General features: G+C 43.6%; 1 protein-coding gene across 8 annotated transcripts in view; it reads right to left on the bottom strand.

Moving 5' to 3' along the window:
* LOC133544269 (nck-associated protein 5-like) overlaps positions 1-20,651 on the bottom strand; it is a 323,916-nt gene that overhangs the window by 56,664 nt on the left and 246,601 nt on the right. For all 8 annotated transcript variants that reach the window (XM_061889431.1, XM_061889433.1, XM_061889432.1 and 5 more), the window contains 3 exons: positions 16,718-16,786; positions 12,960-12,998; positions 12,757-12,876 (listed from right to left, as the gene is read on the bottom strand). In XM_061889431.1, the coding sequence (XP_061745415.1) occupies positions 12,757-12,876; positions 12,960-12,998; positions 16,718-16,786 (228 nt within the window). The remainder of the gene's footprint in view (positions 1-12,756; positions 12,877-12,959; positions 12,999-16,717; positions 16,787-20,651) is intronic.

Here is a 20,651-nt window from a genome sequence, read left to right as displayed (position 1 = left end):
AAACATCTGTGAAGGCACCATCAATGCTGAAAGGTACATACAGGTTTTGGAACAACATATGCTGCCATCTAAGCGCCGTCTTTTTCATGGACGCCCCTGCTTATTTCAGCAAGACAATGCCAAGCCACATTCAGCTCGTGTTACAACAGCGCGGGTACTTTCCTGGCCCGCCTGCAGTCCAGACCTGTCCCCCATCGAAAATGTGTGGCGCATTATGAAGCGTAAAATACGACAGCGGAGACCCCGGACTGTTGAACGACTGAAGCTCTACATAAAACAAGAATGGGAAAGAATTCCACTTTCAAAGCTTCAACAATTACTTTCCTCAGTTCCCAAACGGGGCTTCACGGTGGCAGAGGGGTTAGTGCGTCTGCCTCACAATACGAAGTTCCTGCAGTCCTGCGTTAAAATCCAGGCTCGGGATCTTTCTGTGTGGAGTTTGCATGTTCTCCCCGTGAATGCGTGGGTTCCCTCCGGGTACTCCGGCTTCCTCCCACTTCCAAAGACATGCACCTGGGGATAGGTTGATTGGCAACACTAAATTGGCCCTAGTGTGTGAATGTGAGTGTGAATGTTGTCTGTCTATCTGTGTTGGCCCTGCGATGAGGTGGCGACTTGTCCAGGGTGTACCCTGCCTTTCGCCCGATTGTAGCTGAGATAGGCGCCAGCGCCCCCCGTGACCCCGAAAGGGAATAAGCGTTAGAAAATGGATGGATGGATGGAGTTCCCAAATGTTTATTGAGTGTTGTTAAAAGAAAAGGTGATGTAACACAGTGGTGAACATGCCCTTTCCCAACTACTTTGGCATGTGTTGCAGTCATGAAATTGTAGGTTAATTATTATTTGCAAAAAATGAAAAATAAGTTTATGAGTTTGAAAATCAAATATGTTGTGTTTGTAGTGCATTCACCTGAATAAGGGTTGAAAAGGATTTGCAACTCATTGTATTCCGTTTATATTTACATGTAACACAATTTCCCAACTCATTTGGAAACGGGGTTTGTAATTAGAAGCAAAGTCACCTTCAATAAATTGCAGATCTCTAACACGATTCACTACTATGCCATTGGAGCTGTATGCATTTTGAAATTGTACTTTCTGGAGATTTCTTAACTGTTTTCAGAGAATAAACAGAGAAGGCTCCTAATGAGACACCAGTTGTCTCTCATGAGCAAAGCAGCAACACTCTGCCTGCAGCCAAAACACAACATGCATCTAAGCAACTTTCGTCAACTGTGAATACACTTTTGAGAGATACTGCGAGACAGGTCGTGGTGCCATGGAAACCGATCAATGTGTATTGCAGCATGAACGGAGCATCGCCGGGCTTCTTAAAGCACAGGAGATTTACAGGTTACCGCAGGTCCCTTTTCATGTCATTACCATTTTTTTTCAGTTTCCCTGAAAACAAGTGTCTTTATTTATTCTCGATGGTTTATTGAAGTTTTAAACTGTTTGATATGTATTGCTTTTCCTGCGACATGTGACTGACGTATCACCGGGTTTGTGATCTTATCGTCGGGTGCAGGATTTCACCTCCCTCAGCATCCTCATAAAACATTCAGTCAATAATGTCACCAGGTCAAGGGAGGTGGGGTTTTAGTCGGGGAAAAAAGTCGAGTGGATGACACGGCCGAATGGATTTTTCTCTTTTTAGGGTTCAAGGCCAGGATCAAAGTCAAATATACTCAGAAACACTTGCAAGCCTGTGGTTTTTCTAAATAATTACCCACTTTATTTACCTCTAATATGTGTTGATTTAAAACTACAAGTGTGTGCAGGTATACCGTATTTCCTGGAATTGCCGCCGGGTATATAGTATGCACCTGACTAGAATTACTGCCGGGTCAAACTCGTTTCGCAAAATAATTAGCGCATGCTTAGCATTACCACCGGCTCAGGATTAACGCCGGGTCGAACTCGTTTCGCAAAATATTATTTTTCTTAGCGCATGTCTAGAATTTCCACCGGGTCAAACTCGTCACGTCACGAGTGACACTTCACCTGACATCATTTTCAAAATGGAGGAGGCTGATTTCAATAATTTTAAATCGCATAAAGGGAAGAAGATTAAGAGCTATTCAGTAGGATTTAAGGTCCAAGCTATTGAATATGCTAAAACGAACAGTAAGCAGCTATGTTTTATTAATATACCGTAGCTGCGTGTGTCAAATATAAGTCATTAAACGACTTTCGCCACCTGGTGATAGAGGGCGCTAGTCATCCTTCTTGCGACTACTCGGCTGCAGAAGAAGTGACAACAGCATGTGTTTATTTTTTCTTCTCGCTTGCACTTTTAACATGGAGGATTACATATCTAAAATAAAACCGTTTTCTAAACTGGACTTTCAATCGAAGCAGGAGGTAATAAAGGAAGATCTCCATCGAGACAGAGAGACTTTTAAAACTGAAGAAAGATAAGGAAGACTTCTCTAAACAAGTTATCGACGCTTTTGATCAGAAGGAGCTGCGCATGGACTTCATTTATAAGTAAAGGTAAGACCATAATAATGTTTTTTTATTAAATGTGCTTTTCATGATGGTATCCTTACATAACACTCAAATTTATAAGCGCAGGCCTAAATTTACCGCATGCCTTTGGTAAGCACCGGAGTGAGAAGAGGTTTTAAAATAATTAGCGCATGCTTGCCTTTAGAATAGAGTAAAATAGAATAGAAAGTACTTTATTGATCCCTGGGGGAAATTAAGCACCACAGTTTGCTTACAATAAACAATAATAATAATAAGTAATATATGACATATATTATATATATATGATGTATGAATAATATAAATATATTTTACATATATTCTACATTTAAGTGCAGTCAAGGAACATATGCATTATACAGTCTGACGGCTGTCGGTATGAAGGACCTCCTGTGTCGTTCCGTGTTACATTTTGGGAGTCTGAGCCTTCCACTGAAGAAGAAACTTCAAAAACTTGAAGTTTAAGGTTTTGAATCAGGAGAGGGTCTCTGCCTCCGGACTGAATCAGGAAGATGGTTCCGCTTGAGAGGAGCCCGCGGTAACTCGAGGCTCCACTGCACATTCTACTTTAAAAAAAAAATATATATATATATATATATTGGAACTACTAGTAAGTGTAATCTCTCAGAGCCACAATTTTAGGAAAGACAACACACATTTTGAATAGCAGACAGTTGATTGTTGAGGCTCTCTAGCTTGTTTATTTATGTTTTGTTTTGTTTTTTACAAATCTGGATGTAGAAATGTTTAGCTAAAAAAAAACAATCATGGTTAGGCTGATCATATTGTGAAGTCCCAAAAAGAGGACACATATATGCCTGCCAAAGCCGGGTTTAGGTGAAAATGTGCCAATGATACTTAAACTTGCTTTATAAATAATATATTTATTCACAAACCCCGTCTCCATATGAGTTGGGAAATTGTGTTGGATGTAAATATAAACAGAATACAATGATTTTGCAAATCCTTTTCAACCCATATTCAATTGAATGCACCATAAAGACAAGATATTTGATGTTCAAACTCATAAACTTTTTTTTTTTTGTGCAAATAATCATTAATTTACTTTTTGCAGTGTACACGCTGTCATAACTTGGCTTGGACGAGCCAGGCGTGAATTCAGGTACATGATTTATTAAATAAACAAACAAACTACAAAAAGGCAAACCTATAAAAATCTATACTATACTTAAAACAAAACAGCACAATGGCATGAATATATACAAACAAATCAAAACTAGCACAATGGCATGAATACAAAAACTTACACGGCATGGAACTGCGGACGAGAACGTGAAGGTTTGAACAGCATGGGTAGGGTGCGTGCGAGTGTGAAGATCCCAGGACGAAGACAAGAAAAAGAGTGACTTAAATAGCTGTGATGATTAAATGGGTTGTACTTGTTTAGCCCTTTTCTACCTTCAAGGTACTCAAAGCGCTTTGACACTAGTTCAACATTTACACACTGATGGAGGGAGCTGCCATGCAAGGCGCTAACCAGCACCCATCAGGAGCAAGGGTGAAATGTCTTGCTCAGGACACAACGGACGTGACGAAGTTGGTACTAGGTGGGAATTGAACCAGGGACCCTTGGGTTGCGCACGGCCACAATCCCTCCGCGCCACGCCGTCCCTGATTAGTGATTAGTGAAAACAGGTGAGGCTGAGAACAGGGACGTGACAGCTGAAAACTAATGAGGCTGGCATGGAAACAAACAAAACCAGGAAGTGCAAAACGCGACTGATTGTCCAAAATCAAAACAAAACATGATCCATAGGTGTGACACACGCAACCCTGACTGAAAACGCCGGACATTTGAGGCATTTAAGAAACCCCTCCCGGACAGCCCCGCGAAAGAGGACGTGTCCGGGGAAAAGAGAATGTATTCAGTCTACTTGTGGTGCACTATAGTGTTTTATTTTTTTATTCAGTGATTGGTGGGGATAAGGATATCTGAATATTGTTTTGAATATTGTTGTGCAGCACTTTGGAAACATTGAAGTTGTTTAAATGAGCTGTACAAATAAAGTGGATTGGATTGAGATGGATAAGCAATGCTCGTGCAGTACAACCCAGCACACACTTCTATTCAGACTTTCTGCCCAAAAAATGATTCAGTGGAATAGTAGCGAGGAGGTCACACTTTGTCCTTGAGGCCCTAAAGTCGCACCGCATTTGTCCCAAGTAATGGGCCACTTAATTGCCAATTGCCGACCATATTTGATAAGCGGCACAGGCGGGTTGGAGGCGGGGGGGGCCATGCACCCGTATTGCATTTCTATCAGAGGGCAGCCGTCACTGTTTTGCTCCGTACTCCCGCAGTCTGGGTCACTTTGTTGTTGCTATGCGGCATGAATATGCAGCCGGACGTGGCGAAGGTGCACAAATGGCGGTGCCGCCATCAAAAGCATGACGGCGTTTTATCAGGGGAGCTCAAGATGCTCGCGAGGGGGAAACAAAAGAACATTTTAATTACTGATAAGCAAACGCATCTGGGCCGGACTGGTAACGGCTGATGATTAAGTCTCCGGGAGCTCGAAGCTGCGGGGAAAAGAAGTTATTTAATAATTTTACATTGTGCTTTACGCAAGATGAATGTCGGGCCCCTGAATGGATCCTCCACCTTGGTCGCATGTGGATATCATACAGGCATAATTTGTGGGGGTTAGTTGGAATTATAATGTGTGAATGCTGAAATGTGCTGTGGTTGAGGAAAAATATAAATGCATTATATTAAGCGATTATAGCAATTTTAAGATACAATGGAACCATGCCAGTAGGGGGGGGGGTACTTTTCAGAGACGGTATAATCATACTTGCCAACCCTCCCAGATTTTTCGGAGAGACTCCCGAAATTCAGCACCTCTCCCGAAATTCAGACGGAGCTGAAGGCCACGCCCCCTCCAGCTCCATGCGGACCTGAGTGAGGACAGCCTGTTTTCATGTCCGCTTTCCCACAATATAAACAGCGTGTCTGCCCAATGACGCTATAACTGTAGTATTAATCGAGGGCGAGTTCTTGTGTTTTTTATGTGGGTTTATTGTTAGGCGGTTTCATTAACGTCCTCCCAGCGCGGTAACAACACACAACAACAGCAGTCACGTTTTCGTCTACCGTAAAGCAGTTCGTCTGCCGTAAACAGCAATGTTGTGACTCTCTTAAACAGGACAATACTGCCATCTACTGTACATGCATATGTGACAATAACATCCGCGGCTGTTAGAGAGTGCAATGCACAACTGCGCACACAACAAGGAGACGAAGCAGAAGGGCGAGGAATGAGTTATGTGTGTGTATATGTGTAAATAAATGAACACTGAAATTCAAGTATTTATTTTATCTATACATATAAATATATGTACATGTATATATATATATATATAATAAAATAAATATATATATGTATAGCTAGAATTCACAGAAAGCCGAATATTTCATATATATATATGAAATAGTTCACTTGGTGAATTCTAGCTGTAAATATACTCCTCCCCTCTTAACCACGCCCCCCGCCCCTGACCACGCCCCCAACCCCTTGAAATCGGAGGTCTCAAAATTGGCAAGTATGACCGAATATGATTCATTAGTATGGCGGTACTATACTAATACCGGAATACCGTACAACCCTACATCAGAGTAAATTAATTGAACGCAGTGATAAGCGGTGAACTAAACACCAAGTGGTGAGGCATACATACTTTTTTTCTTCTTTTTTAAATGTTTTATTTAAATTCATATTAGCAGCTCTAGTCATTGTTGATTTAGGTTGTACATTAGAGTTATGGGGGAAAAAAGGGAGTTATTTGCATTCAGAAAAACGTTGTCATAATGTTATTATGATATGATAAATGGGTCCAAAAACTATTTGAGAAAATTGTTATTAAATACTTTTTGGTCCCATTTGCTTACCTTTTTGGTTTTTGTATCTGAAGCAGCAATAGCTGTCCTCCATGAAAACGTACTTTGTATGATCGCATTCATTTTGTCTTTAAATCCAGTTTAGAGAAGTTTTTAATATTTGATACAGTATATAATCCTCCGTATTTGCAGAAACATGTTTTTGCATTTGACAAAAAACACCCACAAACCCTGGCTTACTCTAATAAAAATGCCATGTTTGTTGTAAATACAGTTAAAAAAAAAAGAAAATGAAAAAATGCTGGCTTCCACTGGAGAGACTTGTGTTTGCTAGCTTGTGTGGCGAGTCAGAGTACTGCAAGTTGACAATATATCACCCCCTACCTTGAGGCAGAGGTACTTGCTGCCTCAAGACCTGTCTTTTCCACGTGGCAACAGGCATGTACACGCCCAATACACACTAAGTGTAGCCGTGGAGGCACCGCCTGTGTCTGCCTCACTTCTCATCTGCTGCATTGTTTTGATCAGGAAACATGGAATTTCCGCGATTTTGAGCATGAAAATGATCAAAATATACAGGATCCACACCAAAATCACATAGAAAGCATAAACCAAAAGATAAATATTACAATTTATTTTATTTTATTACTTTGTTTTGGACCATCTCATGGTTAAGCCACCTGGTGGCAGGTGAGGCACTGCCTCACTTGCCTCCCCTGACAGCACGTCACTGATTGAACAGTTTGTGGAACGTTATTGCTGCGTCAAAGCTTTCTGGCCTGTTTAAAGTCCATAATCCATCCATCCATCCATTTTCTACCGCTTGTCCCTTTTGGGAGCTTATCTCACCTGCATTTGGGCGGAAGACGTGCTCCACCCTGGACAAATCGCTATCTCATCGCAGGGTCAACACAGATAGACAGACAACATTCACACACTAGGGCCAATTTAGTGTTGCCAATCAACTTATCCCCAGGTGCATGTCTTTGGAGGTGGGAGGAGTCTATCCCCAGGTGCATGTCTTTGGAAGTGGGAGGGGCCTATCCCCAGGTGCATGTCTTTGGAAGTGGGAGGGGCCTATCCCCAGGTGCATGTCTTTGGAGGTTGGGGGAAGCATGCAAACTCCACACAGAAAGATCCCGAGCCCGGGATTGAACTCAGGTCTACTCTGGACCTTCGTATTGTGAGGCACATGCACTAACTAACCCCTGTTCCACCGTGCTGCCCTCCAAAATACCAGCATCAATCAATGTTTAGAATTAGAAAGGAACACACCGATCCTGAACAGACAAATATAGACTGGGTCTCTTGGCAGATGTAGAGAAGCGTGATCAGGTTGTGAGTCATCCTCCTTACTCAACCATTGTCTGACGCTGGGAGAGAATAAATGTCCGTCCATCACGTGCACACCTATTTAACTGACTGACTGCTATCAAACTCAAACACTCTAGAGAGCATACAAGATCACTGCTGTCATGTCTTGTGATCATGTTTTGTTTAGTTATGTTCTGTTTTGGCTTCTGTCAGGCTTGTCCCTGACACTTTGACCCGTGTCTTAGTTTTTCCTCTGCATTTGTCTGTGTTTCCTGTCTTTAGTTCCTGTCAGCATTCTTATTTTGGTTCTGTTTCCTGTTTGTCTCCCTGAGTGCTGTGTCCTCTTAGCTGTGGCTGATTGGCACCTTGGCCACACCTGGTGTCAATCAGTCAGACACTATTTAGACCTGGTTTTTCCTCCAGTCAGTGCTGGATTATTGTCGCTCCTACCGGTTGTTTGTCACCACTACCTATTACTTATCGTCGTAGCTGTGTCTACTTTTGTTCACTCTGCTCATGCCATAGTTCCTTCTTGTCACAGTAAGTGTTTTGTTCATCGCCTTGTTTGTTATCCGCCTCGTGCGCACCCTTTGTTTGTACCCTTTGTTTGGTTTTGTTTTAGTGTTTAAATTAAAACCATGTTTTCTTACTCAATGCCTGCCTCCTTCTCTGCACCTTGGGGTTCGTCAACAACAAACTCTGTCAGAGTTTATTGATGACGAACCCAGGCTATGAACAAAACACTTATCTGCAGGCTTACCACCAGCAGAAATCATTAAATAACAAAACTGGAGCCGTCGCTTTTTCTTTCTTTTTTTTTTTTTTTTTTGTGCTTCACTCTTACTTTCCTTTTCCACGAATCTTTCATGCTCGCTCAAATTAATGGGGAAATTGTCACTTTCTCGGTCGTAATAGCTCTTTCTGCTGGAGGCTCACATTAAAAACAAGGTGAGGATGTGAGGAGCTCCACAACCCGTGATGTCACACGCACATCGTCTGCTACTTCCGGTACAAGCAAGGCTTTTTTATTAGCGACCAAAAGTCTCAAACTTTATTGTCGATGTTCTCTACTAAAACCTTCCATCCATCCATTCATCTTCTTCTGCTTATCCGAGGTCGGGTAGCGGGGGCAGCAGCCTAAGCAGGGAAGCCCAGACTTCCCTCTCCCCAACTACTTCGTCCAGATCTTCCCGGGGGATCCCGAGGCGTTCCCAGGCCAACCTGGAGACATAGTCTTCCCAACGTGTCCTGGGTCTTCCCTGTGGCCTCCTATCAGTTGCATGTGCCCTAAACACCTCCCTAGGGAGGCGTTCGGGTGGCATCCTGACCAGATGCCCGAACCACCTCATCTGGCTCCTCTCCATGTGATCGAGCAGCGGCTTTACTTTGAGTTCCTCCCGGATGGCAGAGATTCTCACCCTATTTTTAAGGCGGCATAGCTCGGTTGGTAGAGTGGCCATGCCAGCAACTTGAGGGTTGCAGGTTCGATTCCCGCTTCCGCCATCCTAGTCACTGCCGTTGTGTCCTTGGGCAAGGCACTTTACCCACCTGCTCCCAGTGCCACCCACACTGGTTTAAATGTAACTTAGATATTGGGTTTCACTATGTAAAGCGCTTTGAGTCACTAGAGCAAAGCGCTATATAAATATAATTCACTTCACTTCACCACCCGGCGGAGGGAACTCATTTCGGCCGCTTGTACCCGTGATCTTATCCTTTCGGTCATGACCATAGGTGAGGATGGGAACGCAGATCGACCGGTAAATTGAGAGCTTTGCCTTCCGGCTCAGCTCCTTCTTCACCACAACTAGTGGTGAAGAAGGAGCTACTAAGGAGCTAATAAATCCTTTCAGCAAAAATATGGCAACATCGCGAAATGATCAATTATGACACATAGAATGGACCTGCTATCCATCCATCCATCCATCTTCTTCCGCTTATCCGAGGTCGGGTCGCGGGGGCAACAGCCTAAGCAGGGAAACACAGACGTCCCTCTCCCCAGCCACTTCGTCTAGCTCTTCCCGGGGGATCCCGAGGCGTTCCCAGGCCAGCCGGGAGACATAGTCTTCCCAACGTGTCCTGGGTCTTCCCCGTGGCCTCCTACCAGTTGCATGTGCCCTAAACACCTCCCTAGGGAGACGTTCGGGTGGCATCCTGACCAGATGCCCGAACCACCTCATCTGGCTCCTCTCCATGTGATCGAGCAGCGGCTTTACTTTGAGTTCCTCCCGGATGGCAGAGATTCTCACCCTATTTTTAAGGCGGCATAGCTCGGTTGGTAGAGTGGTCATGCCAGCAACTTGAGGGTTGCAGGTTGGATTCCCGCTTCCGCCATCCTAGTCACTGCCGTTGTGTCCTTGGGCAAGGCACTTTACCCACCTGCTCCCAGTGCCACCCACACTGGTTTAAATGTAACTTAGATATTGGGTTTCACTATGTAAAGCGCTTTGAGTCACTAGAGAAAAGCGCTATATAAATATAATTCACTTCACTCCACCACCCGGCGGAGGAAACTCATTTCGGCCGCTTGTACCCGTGATCTTGTCCTTTCGGTCATGACCATAGGTGAGGATGGGAACGTAGATCGACCGGTAAATTGAGAGCTTTGCCTTCCGGCTCAGCTCCTTCTTCACCACAACTAGTGGTGAAGAAGGAGCTACTAAGGAGCTAATAAATCCTTTCAGCAAAAATATGGCAACATCGCGAAATGATCAATTATGACACATAGAATGGACCTGCTATCCATCCATCCATCCATCTTCTTCCACTTATCCGAGGTCGGGTCGCGGGGGCAACAGCCTAAGCAGGGAAACCCAGACTTCCCTCTCCCCAGCCACTTCGTCTAGCTCTTCCCGGGGGATCCCGAGGCGTTCCCAGGCCAGCCGGGAGACATAGTCTTCCCAACGTGTCCTGGGTCTTCCCCGTGGCCTCCTACCGGTTGGACGTGCATTAAACACCTCCCTAGGGAGGCGTTCGGGTGGCATCCTGACCAGATGCCCGAACCACCTCATCTGGCTCCTCTCCATGTGGAGGAGCAGCGGCTTTACTTTGAGTTCCTCCCGGATGGCAGAGATTCTCACCCTATTTTTAAGGCGGCATACCTCGGTTGGTAGAGTGGCCATGCCAGCAACTTGAGGGTTGCAGGTTCGATTCCCGCTTCCGCCATCCTAGTCACTGCCGTTGTGTCCTTGGGCAAGGCACTTTACCCACCTGCTCCCAGTGCCACCCACACTGGTTTAAATGTAACTTAGATATTGGGTTTCACTATGTAAAGCGCTTTGAGTCACTAGAGCAAAGCGCTATATAAATATAATTCACTTCACTTCACCACCCGGCGGAGGGAACTCATTTCGGCCGCTTGTACCCGTGATCTTGTCCTTTCGGTCATGACCATAGGTGAGGATGGGAACGTAGATCGACCGGTAAATTGAGAGCTTTGCCTTCCGGCTCAGCTCCTTCTTCACCACAACTAGTGGTGAAGAAGGAGCTACTAAGGAGCTAATAAATCCTTTCAGCAAAAATATGGCAACATCGCGAAATGATCAATTATGACACATAGAATGGACCTGCTATCCATCCATCCATCCATCCATCTTCTTCCGCTTATCCGAGGTCGGGTCGCGGGGGCAACAGCCTAAGCAGGGAAACCCAGACTTCCCTCTCCCCAGCCACTTCGTCTAGCTCTTCCCGGGGGATCCCGAGGCGTTCCCAGGCCAGCCGGGAGACATAGTCTTCCCAACGTGTCCTGGGTCTTCCCCGTGGCCTCCTACCGGTCGGACGTGCCCGAAACACCTCCCTAGGGAGGCGTTCGGGTGGCATCCTGACCAGATGCCCGAACTACCTCATCTGGCTCCTCTCCATGTGAAGGAGCAGCGGCTTTACGTTGAGTTCCTCCCGGATGTCAGAGCTTCTCACCCTATCTCTAAGGGAGAGACTCAAACTCATTTCGGCCGCTTGTACCCGTGATCTTATCCTTTCGGTCATGACCCAAAGCTCATGACCATAGGTGAGGATGGGAACGTAGATCGACCGGTAAATTGAGAGCTTTGCCTTCCGGCTCAGCTCCTTCTTCACCACAACGGATCGGTACAACGTCCGCATTACTGAAGACGCCGCACCGATCCGCCTGTCGATCTCCCGATCCACTCTTCCCCCACTCGTGAACAAGACTCCTAGGTACTTGAACTCCTCCACTTGGGGCAGGGTCTCCTCCCCAACCCGGAGATGGCATTCCACCTGCTATCCCCGTTTAAATACCAAAATCTCATTTCAGTAGGCCTTTAAACCAAACAGAACATAACCGAACAAAACACGATCGCAAGACATGGAGACTGCAGTGGCTGGACCGGTCGCCATGGTGACAGCATCGCCGTCCACTTGAAGCCTCTGACATATTTCAGATTGACAACAAAGCCACTTTTGTTTCACTCAACTCTTTCTCCCTGCTCCCCGTGGCACCGGGGCTCCCTGATAGCTTCATTTTCAACTCCCCATTCTTCCTTCTTATCTCCCCCTGGCTCTTCCTTATGCCCGTCCGCCATCCACTTTTGTTCATTTTTTTTTTTTTTTTTTTTTTCCCCCCCCCAGCACTGACAGCTCTGTCCACTTTCCACCAGCCTGTTGTTTTCATATTGACAGCCTGGACCCCGTGGCCCCCGGTGTTGACCTTCCACGCCTGCAATATTATACCATCACTAACAACAGATGAGCCCGTCCGACTCATTACTTCTCCTTCAGACTGGCACTTTGCAGTAAATTGGCGCTGTTCAGACGGACCTGCAATGATTTGAGGCAATTTCCAGCCAATCTCGAAGCACATCCCCTTATAAGGCAGACTAAACCTCTCAGGAGGAAAATATCTGCTACAGTAAGTGCAAAGTCTATTATTATTAATCCTATATATTCTGGCCTCAAGGATAAACTGCAATATGAAGATAAACGAATCAGCACTTTCAATCAAGCTCTCTTCATCACCGGCTGAGCCCAATCAGCCTTTTAGGAACAAATCGAGTGGAAAATAACTTCAGATGTGTTCGGAATGAGTTGCTCGGCATTCTGGTTCTTGGGATGGCGAGAGGGAAGAGGCGACCAACCTGGAGGAGCAGGTCCGAGGCGGGCTTGATCCGCTGCTGGAAGAGAACGCCCATGGCCCGGTTCTGCTGCTCCAAATCGAAAACCCGGGTGCGCAGCTTCAGACATTCCTCTCTCAGGTCCTGGCGGCAGCAAAGGAAGCCGTCAGAAAGACATAACGCTGCGTTTGGAGGTCTGATGGGTGGATGGGTGTTAAGCCACAAACCTTTTGGGTGACGAGCGCCTGAACCACCTGATTGGCAACCTTGAAAGGGGCACAAGTTAATTATTTAATTGTTTTTAAGTGATGGTCCTCTTTCTGGCATTGCAAGTCATGGGATTTGAACATGCAACCCTTATGAAAAATATACACATATTTGCAAATTCCACGATTTTTGGTCCAAACAAATTTAATCATGAATCATTTTACAAACCCCGTTTCCATATGAGTTGGGAAATTGTGTTAGATGTAAATATAAACAGAATACAATGATTTGTAAATCATTTTCAACCCATATTCAGTTGAATGCACTACAAAGACAACATATTTGATGTTTAAACTCATAAACCTTATTTTTTTTTTGCAAATAATAATTAACTTACTATTTCAAGTAGTTGGGAAAGGGCATGTTCACCACTGTGTTACATCACCGTTTATTTTAACAACACTCAATAACTGTGTTGGATCCGCTTTGGACTGGACTCTCGCGACTGTGTTGGATCCATTATGGATTGAACTTTCACAGTATCATGTTAGACCCGCTCGACATCCATTGCTTTCCTCCTCTCCAAGGTTCTCATAGTCATCATTGTCACCGACGTCCCACTGGGTCATTATTGTCACCGATGTCCCACTGGATGTGAGTTTTCCTTGCCCTTATGTGGGCCTACCGAGGATGTCGTAGTGGTTTGTGCAGCCCTTTGAGACACTAGTGATTTAGGGCTATATAAGTAAACATTGATTGAATTGTTGAAGCTTTTAAAGTGGAATTCTTTCCCATTCTGGTTTTACGGAGTGCTTCAGTCGTTCTCCGCTGTCGTATTTTATGCCACAGAATGTCAGACCAGAGAACACTTTTCCACTTTGCATCAGTCCATCTTAGATGATCTCGGGGCCAGAGAAGCCAGCGGCGTTTCTGGATGTTGTTGATAAATGGCTTTCGCTTTGCATAGTAGAGCTTTAACTTGCACTTACAGATGTAGCGACAAACAGTATTTAGTGACAGTGGTTTTCTGAAGTGTTCCTGAGCACATGTGGTGATATCTTTTAGAGATTGATGTCGGTTTTTGATACAGTGCCGTCTGAGGGGTAGAAGGTCACGGTCATTCAATGTTGGTTTCCGGCCATGCCGCTTAAGTGGAGTGATTTCTCCAGATTCTCTGAACCTTTTGATGATATTATGGAGCGTAGATGTTGAAATCCCTAAATTTCTTGCAATTGCACTTCGAGAAACGTTGTTCTTAAACTGTTTGACTATTTGCTCACGCAGTTGTGGACAAAGGGGTGTACCTCGCCCCATCCTTTCTTGTGAAAGACTGAGCATTTTTTGGGAAGCTGTTTTTATACCCAATCATGGCACCCACCTGTTCCCAATTAGCCTGCACACCTGTGGGATGTTACATATAAGTGTTTGATGAGCATTCCTCAATTCTATCTGTATTTATTGCCACCTTTCCCAACTTCTTTGTCACGTTTCGCTGGCATCAAATTCTAAAGTTAATGATTATTTGCAACATATTTGAACATCAAATATGTTGTCTTTGTAGCATATTCAACTGAATATGGGTTGAAAATGATCTGCAAATCATTGTATTCTGTTTATATTTACATCTAACACCATTTCCCAACTCATATGGAAACGGGGTTTGTAGTTGAATTGTAAATTATCACAGGAACTACACTTGGCAAAAAGTGTGGATTATATACTACACTTCATCTATAAGTAAGGACTAAGGATGTAACGATTGATCGATATATGGATAGACCGATTTATATTGCTAAATTTTAAGTATTTTCGATAGGTGCTCAAAAAGTTTGCCTTTTGGAAGATAGGTATCGATTCAAGATCGTTTTAAAATAAAATTGATCAAATTTATTGATACTAGAAAAATTAAAACATTGGATTTATGAACGGTGTCAGGTTTGTCACTGACAGTTTGGTTATGTTTTAGTTTTTCCTCTGTGTTTATATCTACAAACCCTGTTTCCATATGAGTTGGGAAATTTTGTTAGATGTAAATATAAACGGAATTAAATGATTTGCAATTGCGTTTCAACCCATATTCAGTTGAATATGCTACAAAAACAACATATTTGATGTTCAAACTGATAAACATTTTTTTTTTTTTTTGCAAATCATTAACTATAGAATTTGATGCCAGCAACACGTGAAAAAGAAGTTGGGAAAGGTGGCAATAAATACTGATAAAGTTGAGGAATGCTCCTCAAACACTTATTTGGAACATCCCACAGGTGTGCAGGCTAATTGGGAACAGGTGGGTGCCATGATTGGGTATAAAAACAGCTTCCCAAAAAATGCTCAGTCTTTCACAAGAAAGGATGGGGCGAGGTACACCCCTTTGTCCACAACTGCGTGAGCAAATAGTCAAACAGTTTAAGAACAACGTTTCTCAAAATGCAATTGCAAGAAATTTCGGGATTTCAACATCTACGGTCCATAATATCATCAAAAGGTTCAGAGAATCTGGAGAAATCACTCCACGTAAGCGGCATGGCCGGAAACCAACATTGAATGACCGTGACCTTCGATCCCTCAGACGGCACTGTATCAAAAACCGACATCAATCTCTAAAGGATATCACCACATGGACTCAGGAACACTTCAGAAAACCACTGTCTCTAAATAGTTTTTTTTTGCTACATCTGTATGTGCAAGGTAAAGCTCTACTATGCAAAGCGAAAGCCATTTATCAACAACATCCAGGAACGTTGAACGACTGAAGGTCTACATAAAACAAGAATGGGAAAGAATTCCACTTTCAAAGCTTCAAAAATTACTTTCCTCAGTTCCCAAACGTTTATTGAGTGTTGTTCAAAGAAAAGGTGATGTAACACAGTGGTGAACATGCCCTTTCCCAACTACTTGAAATTGTAAGTTAATTATTAATTGCAAGTTCAAACATCAAATATGTCGTCTTTGTAGCATATTCAACTGAATATGGGTTGAAAATGATTTGCAAATCATTGTATTCCGTTTATATTTACATCGAACACAATTTCCCAACTCATATGGAAACGGGGTTTGTATTTTATTTATTAATTCATTCAGATTTGCTTTAGGTAAGAATATCAAAAATGGTCATCTATTATTTTTTTCCTTACACGGGCCTTGGTTTTGATATGAACCGATGCAAGAGAAACCACGAATAACAAAAGCTTTCGTAATCGTATCAAGCGCTTCAAGTTTAACTTCCCACTCTGGAACCAGACGTGTCGGACCAGACCGAAGTGTTGTTGCGCCTGGACCGCCTCTCTGACCAGTTTGAACAGATAAGCAGCTCACATTGCTGGCTATTGATCCCTCATTAGGGCGCCGGTGTCCTCGCTCACTGAATGAGGGAAGGTGAGAGTGAATATGGCGAGTTGAGTGAGACTTAGCATCTGATGGAGGGGTCTGCTGTCTGTAAATAATGTCAGCGCTTTAATGTGTTTTGCCAAATGCTCGGCAAAGCCCGTGTAAACAATAAGCTACTTTGATCACAAGCTTTCATCTCCAATCCCCTTCACCCTCCAGCGTGCTGATGCCCGTCTCCATGAGAACTCCCACTCACTGTGATTCAGCCGGCAGTATTTGCCTCGTGTTGCTCCCTGAGCAGCACGGGCTCGCAAACAACCGCCACGGCTGTCTTTTTTTTTTGTTTTCTTTTAACAAAATCGAACACGTTTTTCAACTTTCTACAGAGCGCGGACTGCATGTTTTCACTGGTTAACCAGGACCTCGGGATGTGAAGGACGCCACTCACCTCATCCAGACAGCGTTCATACTGCTCACGTTGGCTTTCATTCTCCAAGGCCAAGGATGAGTTCCTCTCCTGGGGGCAAAATGTGGTAGGTTTAGACCAGGGGTGGCCACACTTTTTCTGCAGGCGAGCTACTTTTCAATTGACCAACTCGAGGGGATCTACCTCATTTATATATATCATTTTAACAGATTTGCGTTTCTGGATGTTGTTGATAAATGGCTTTCACTGGCATTGTATGGCTTTAACTTGCACCGCAAAGTTTCCTAAAAAATGTCTTTTTTGCCTCTTTAAACTGTAATTTGACCCCCTTAAAATGCTTCAAAGTGCAAGTTAAAGCCCTACTATGCAAAGCAAAAGCCATTTATCAACAACATCCAGAATTTCCGATCTGTAATTTCACCACCTTAACATGCTTCAAAACTCACCAAATTTTGCACACATATCAGGACTGGCAAAAACTGCCATCTAATAAAAAACCAAACCCCAAAAATCTAAATTGCGCTTAGCGCCCCCTTGGAAAAAACCCAGACAAAACTGCATGTAACTTCTGTTAGAAATGTCGTAGAGACATGAAATAAAAACCTCTATGTTGTTCTGACTTAGACCAGGGCTTGAGTAGCGGCGGCAGCGGCCGAAGGCGGACCCGACCAACGCTGCTTGCAGCTTTAATATTTATTTATTTATGAAAGAGACATTTTTGTAAACAAGCTAAATGTGTTTAATGATAATACAAGCATGTGTAACACATATAGATGTCTTTCTTTCACAAAGACAAGAATATAAGTTGGTGTATTACCTGATTCTGATGACTTGCATTGATTGGAATCAGACAGTAATGATGATAACGCCCACATTTTCAAATGGAGAAGAAAAAAAGTTGTCCTTTCTGTACAATACCACATGAAAGTGGTTGGTTTTTGGCATCTAATTCATCCAGATTCCATACACTTTACAAGAAAAACGTTGGCGGCAAATTCCGTAGCTTGCTTGACTGACATTCACGGCACCCGAGGGTCTTGTGAGATGACGCTGGCTGCTGCCAGTTCATTATTATGAAAAAATGACCGAGAGGAAGGCGAGAAACACTTTTTATTTCAACAGACTTTCGCGCCATCCCTTCCGTCAAAAATCTAAAGGCCGACTGCACATTTCCTATCTTCACAATAATAGCCCTGCTTCATGCTGCCTGCGCTAACAAAATAAGAGTCTCAGAAAGCTGGCGTGCACAAGTGATGTGCACGCCAGCTTTCTGAGGGATCGCTTGTGCACGCCAGTTTTCCGAGACTCTGTATTTAGTTAGCGCAGGCAGCATGAAGCAGGGCTTTTATTGTGAAGATAGGAAATGTGCAGTCGGCCTTTAGAGTTTTGACGGAAGGTACGGCGCGAGAGTCTGTTGAAATAAAAAGTGTTTCTCGCCTTCCTCTCGGTCATATTTTCATAATAATGATCTTGCAGCAGCCAGCGTCATCTCACAAGACCCTCCGGTACCGTGAATGTCATTTAAGTGACGTCTTGGTGAAGATTGATGATCACTAATTTTTAGGTCTGTTTTTTTTAAAAGCCTGGCTGGAGATCGACTGACACACCCCCCGCGGTCGACTGGTAGCTCGCGATCGACGTAATGGGCACCCCTGGTTTAGACCATGGGTATCAAACTCTGGCCCGCGGGCCAAATTTGGCCCGCCAAGTAATTTATTTTGGCCCTTGAGACAATATTAAATTGACATTAGAGCTGGCCCGCCGGTATTATACAGCGGCGGTGCATTCACCGCTAATTCTAATTGGCGGTGATTTTCCCAGGAGACCCCCGAATTTCACTGGTTAAGCCCACTGAGCCTATGGTGCTGTTAAGTAATTGTGGCTCAATGTGCCATAATTGTTTTTATTTTAATATATTATTATTTAATATATATTATTGGTTTAGTTGCTTAAGAGATATTCCTGGCTCTGAATTTGCACCTTGCTATTTTTTATGTTTTTGTGCATTATTTGTTGCCATAACAGGCGGCATGGCTCGGTTGGTAGAGCGTCCGTGCCAGCAACTTGAGGGTTGCAGGTTCGATTCCCGCTTCCGCCATCCTAGTCACTGCCGTCGTGTCCCTGGGCAAGACACTTTACCCACCTGCTCCCGGTGCCACCCACACTGGTTTGAATGTAACTTAGATATTGGGTTTCACTATGTAAAGCGCTTTGAGTCTCTAGAGAAAAGCGCTATATAAATAGAATTCACTTCACTTCACGTAATAAATAAATAAATGATAAATGGGTTGTACTTGTATAGCGCTTTTCTACCTTCAAGGTACTCAAAGCGCTTTGACACTACTTCCACATTCACCCATTCACACACACATTCACACACTGATGGAGGGAGCTGCCATGCAAGGCGCCAACCAGCACCCATCAGGAGCAAGGGTGAAGTGTCTTGCTCAGGACACAACGGACGTGACGAGGTTGGTACTAGGTGGGATTTGAACCAGGGACCCTCGGGTTGCGCACGGCCACTCTCCCACTGCGCCACGCCGTCCGTTAATCATTAAACAAACAGGTTACTCATCAGTTACTCAGTACTTGAGTAGTTTTCTCACAACATACTTTTTTACTTTTACTGAAGTAATTATTTGGGTGACTAATCCTTACTTTTACTTGAGTAATAAATCTCTAAAGGAGGGGCCGGGAACCTTTTTTGGCTGAGAGAGCCATACAAGCCAAATATTTTTAAAAGTATTTCCGTAAGCGCCATATATATATATATATATATATATATTTTTAACACTGAATACAACTCTGTGCATTTTTAAGAAATACCAACATTTTTAGAGTATAATAAGTCGCTTACTCTTTTTAATAACATTGTTATTCTGAGGCTAACCAACGATAAATAAAACACTTTTTACCATTAATGCGACTTCTTGAACAGGTGCGGTAGAAACCGGATGGATGGATGAAAATGCATAAGAATGTTTTATATTTCGAACGTTATTTTTAACACTGTGATTACCAGCGGAAATATCCATTACTTATCGTGTTAAGCAATGTTAGCTAAGATTTATCTGAGAGCCAGATGCAGTCATCGAAAGAGCCACATCTGGCTCTAGAGCCATAGGTTCCCTACCGCTTCTCTAAAGTAACAGTACTCTTACTTGAGTATAATTTCTCGCTTCTCTACCCACCTCTGCATGTAAGCAAATACTAACATTGCTGTTTGTATACTTTTCACCCAGCAGGTTTTCTCACATTTTCAGTAGACTCATAATAAATTCATAAAAGAACCAAACTTCATGAATGTTTTTTGTGACCAACAATGTGCTCCGAATACTATCACCAACAAAATAAGAGTTGAAGAAATGACTGGAAACTCAAGACAGCCATGAGACGATGTTCTCTCCTTTGAGTCACACATTAAAAGCGTTACTAAAACGGCCTTCTTTCATCTCCGTAATATCGCTAAAATTCGCTCCATTTTGTCCACTAATGACGCTGAGATCATCATCCATGCGTTTGTTACGCCTCGTCTCGATTACTGTAACGTATTATTTTCGGGTCTCCCCATGTCTAGCATTAAAAGATTACAGTTGGTACAAAATGCGGCTGCTAGACTTTTGACAAGAACAAGAAAGTTTGATCACATTACGCCTGTAATGGCTCACCTGCACTGGCTTCCTGTGCACTTAAGATGTGACTTTAAGGTTTTACTACTTACGTATAAAATACTACACGGTCTAGCTCCATCCTATCTTGCCGATTGTATTGTACCATATGTCCCGGCAAGAAATCTGCGTTCAAAAGACTCCGGCTTATTAGTGATTCCTAGAGCCCAAAAAAAGTCTGCGGGCTATAGAGCGTTTTCCGTTCGGGCTCCAGTACTCTGGAATGCCCTCCCGGTAACAGTTCGAGATGCTACCTCAGTAGAATAAATAAATAAATAAATGGGTTG

The sequence above is a fragment of the Nerophis ophidion genome, linkage group LG27 (genome assembly GCF_033978795.1).
Source record: "Nerophis ophidion isolate RoL-2023_Sa linkage group LG27, RoL_Noph_v1.0, whole genome shotgun sequence".
NCBI classification, from domain to species: domain Eukaryota; kingdom Metazoa; phylum Chordata; class Actinopteri; order Syngnathiformes; family Syngnathidae; genus Nerophis; species Nerophis ophidion.
Note: the sequence above shows the minus strand (reverse complement) of the source record. Positions and strands in the feature narration are given on the sequence as shown.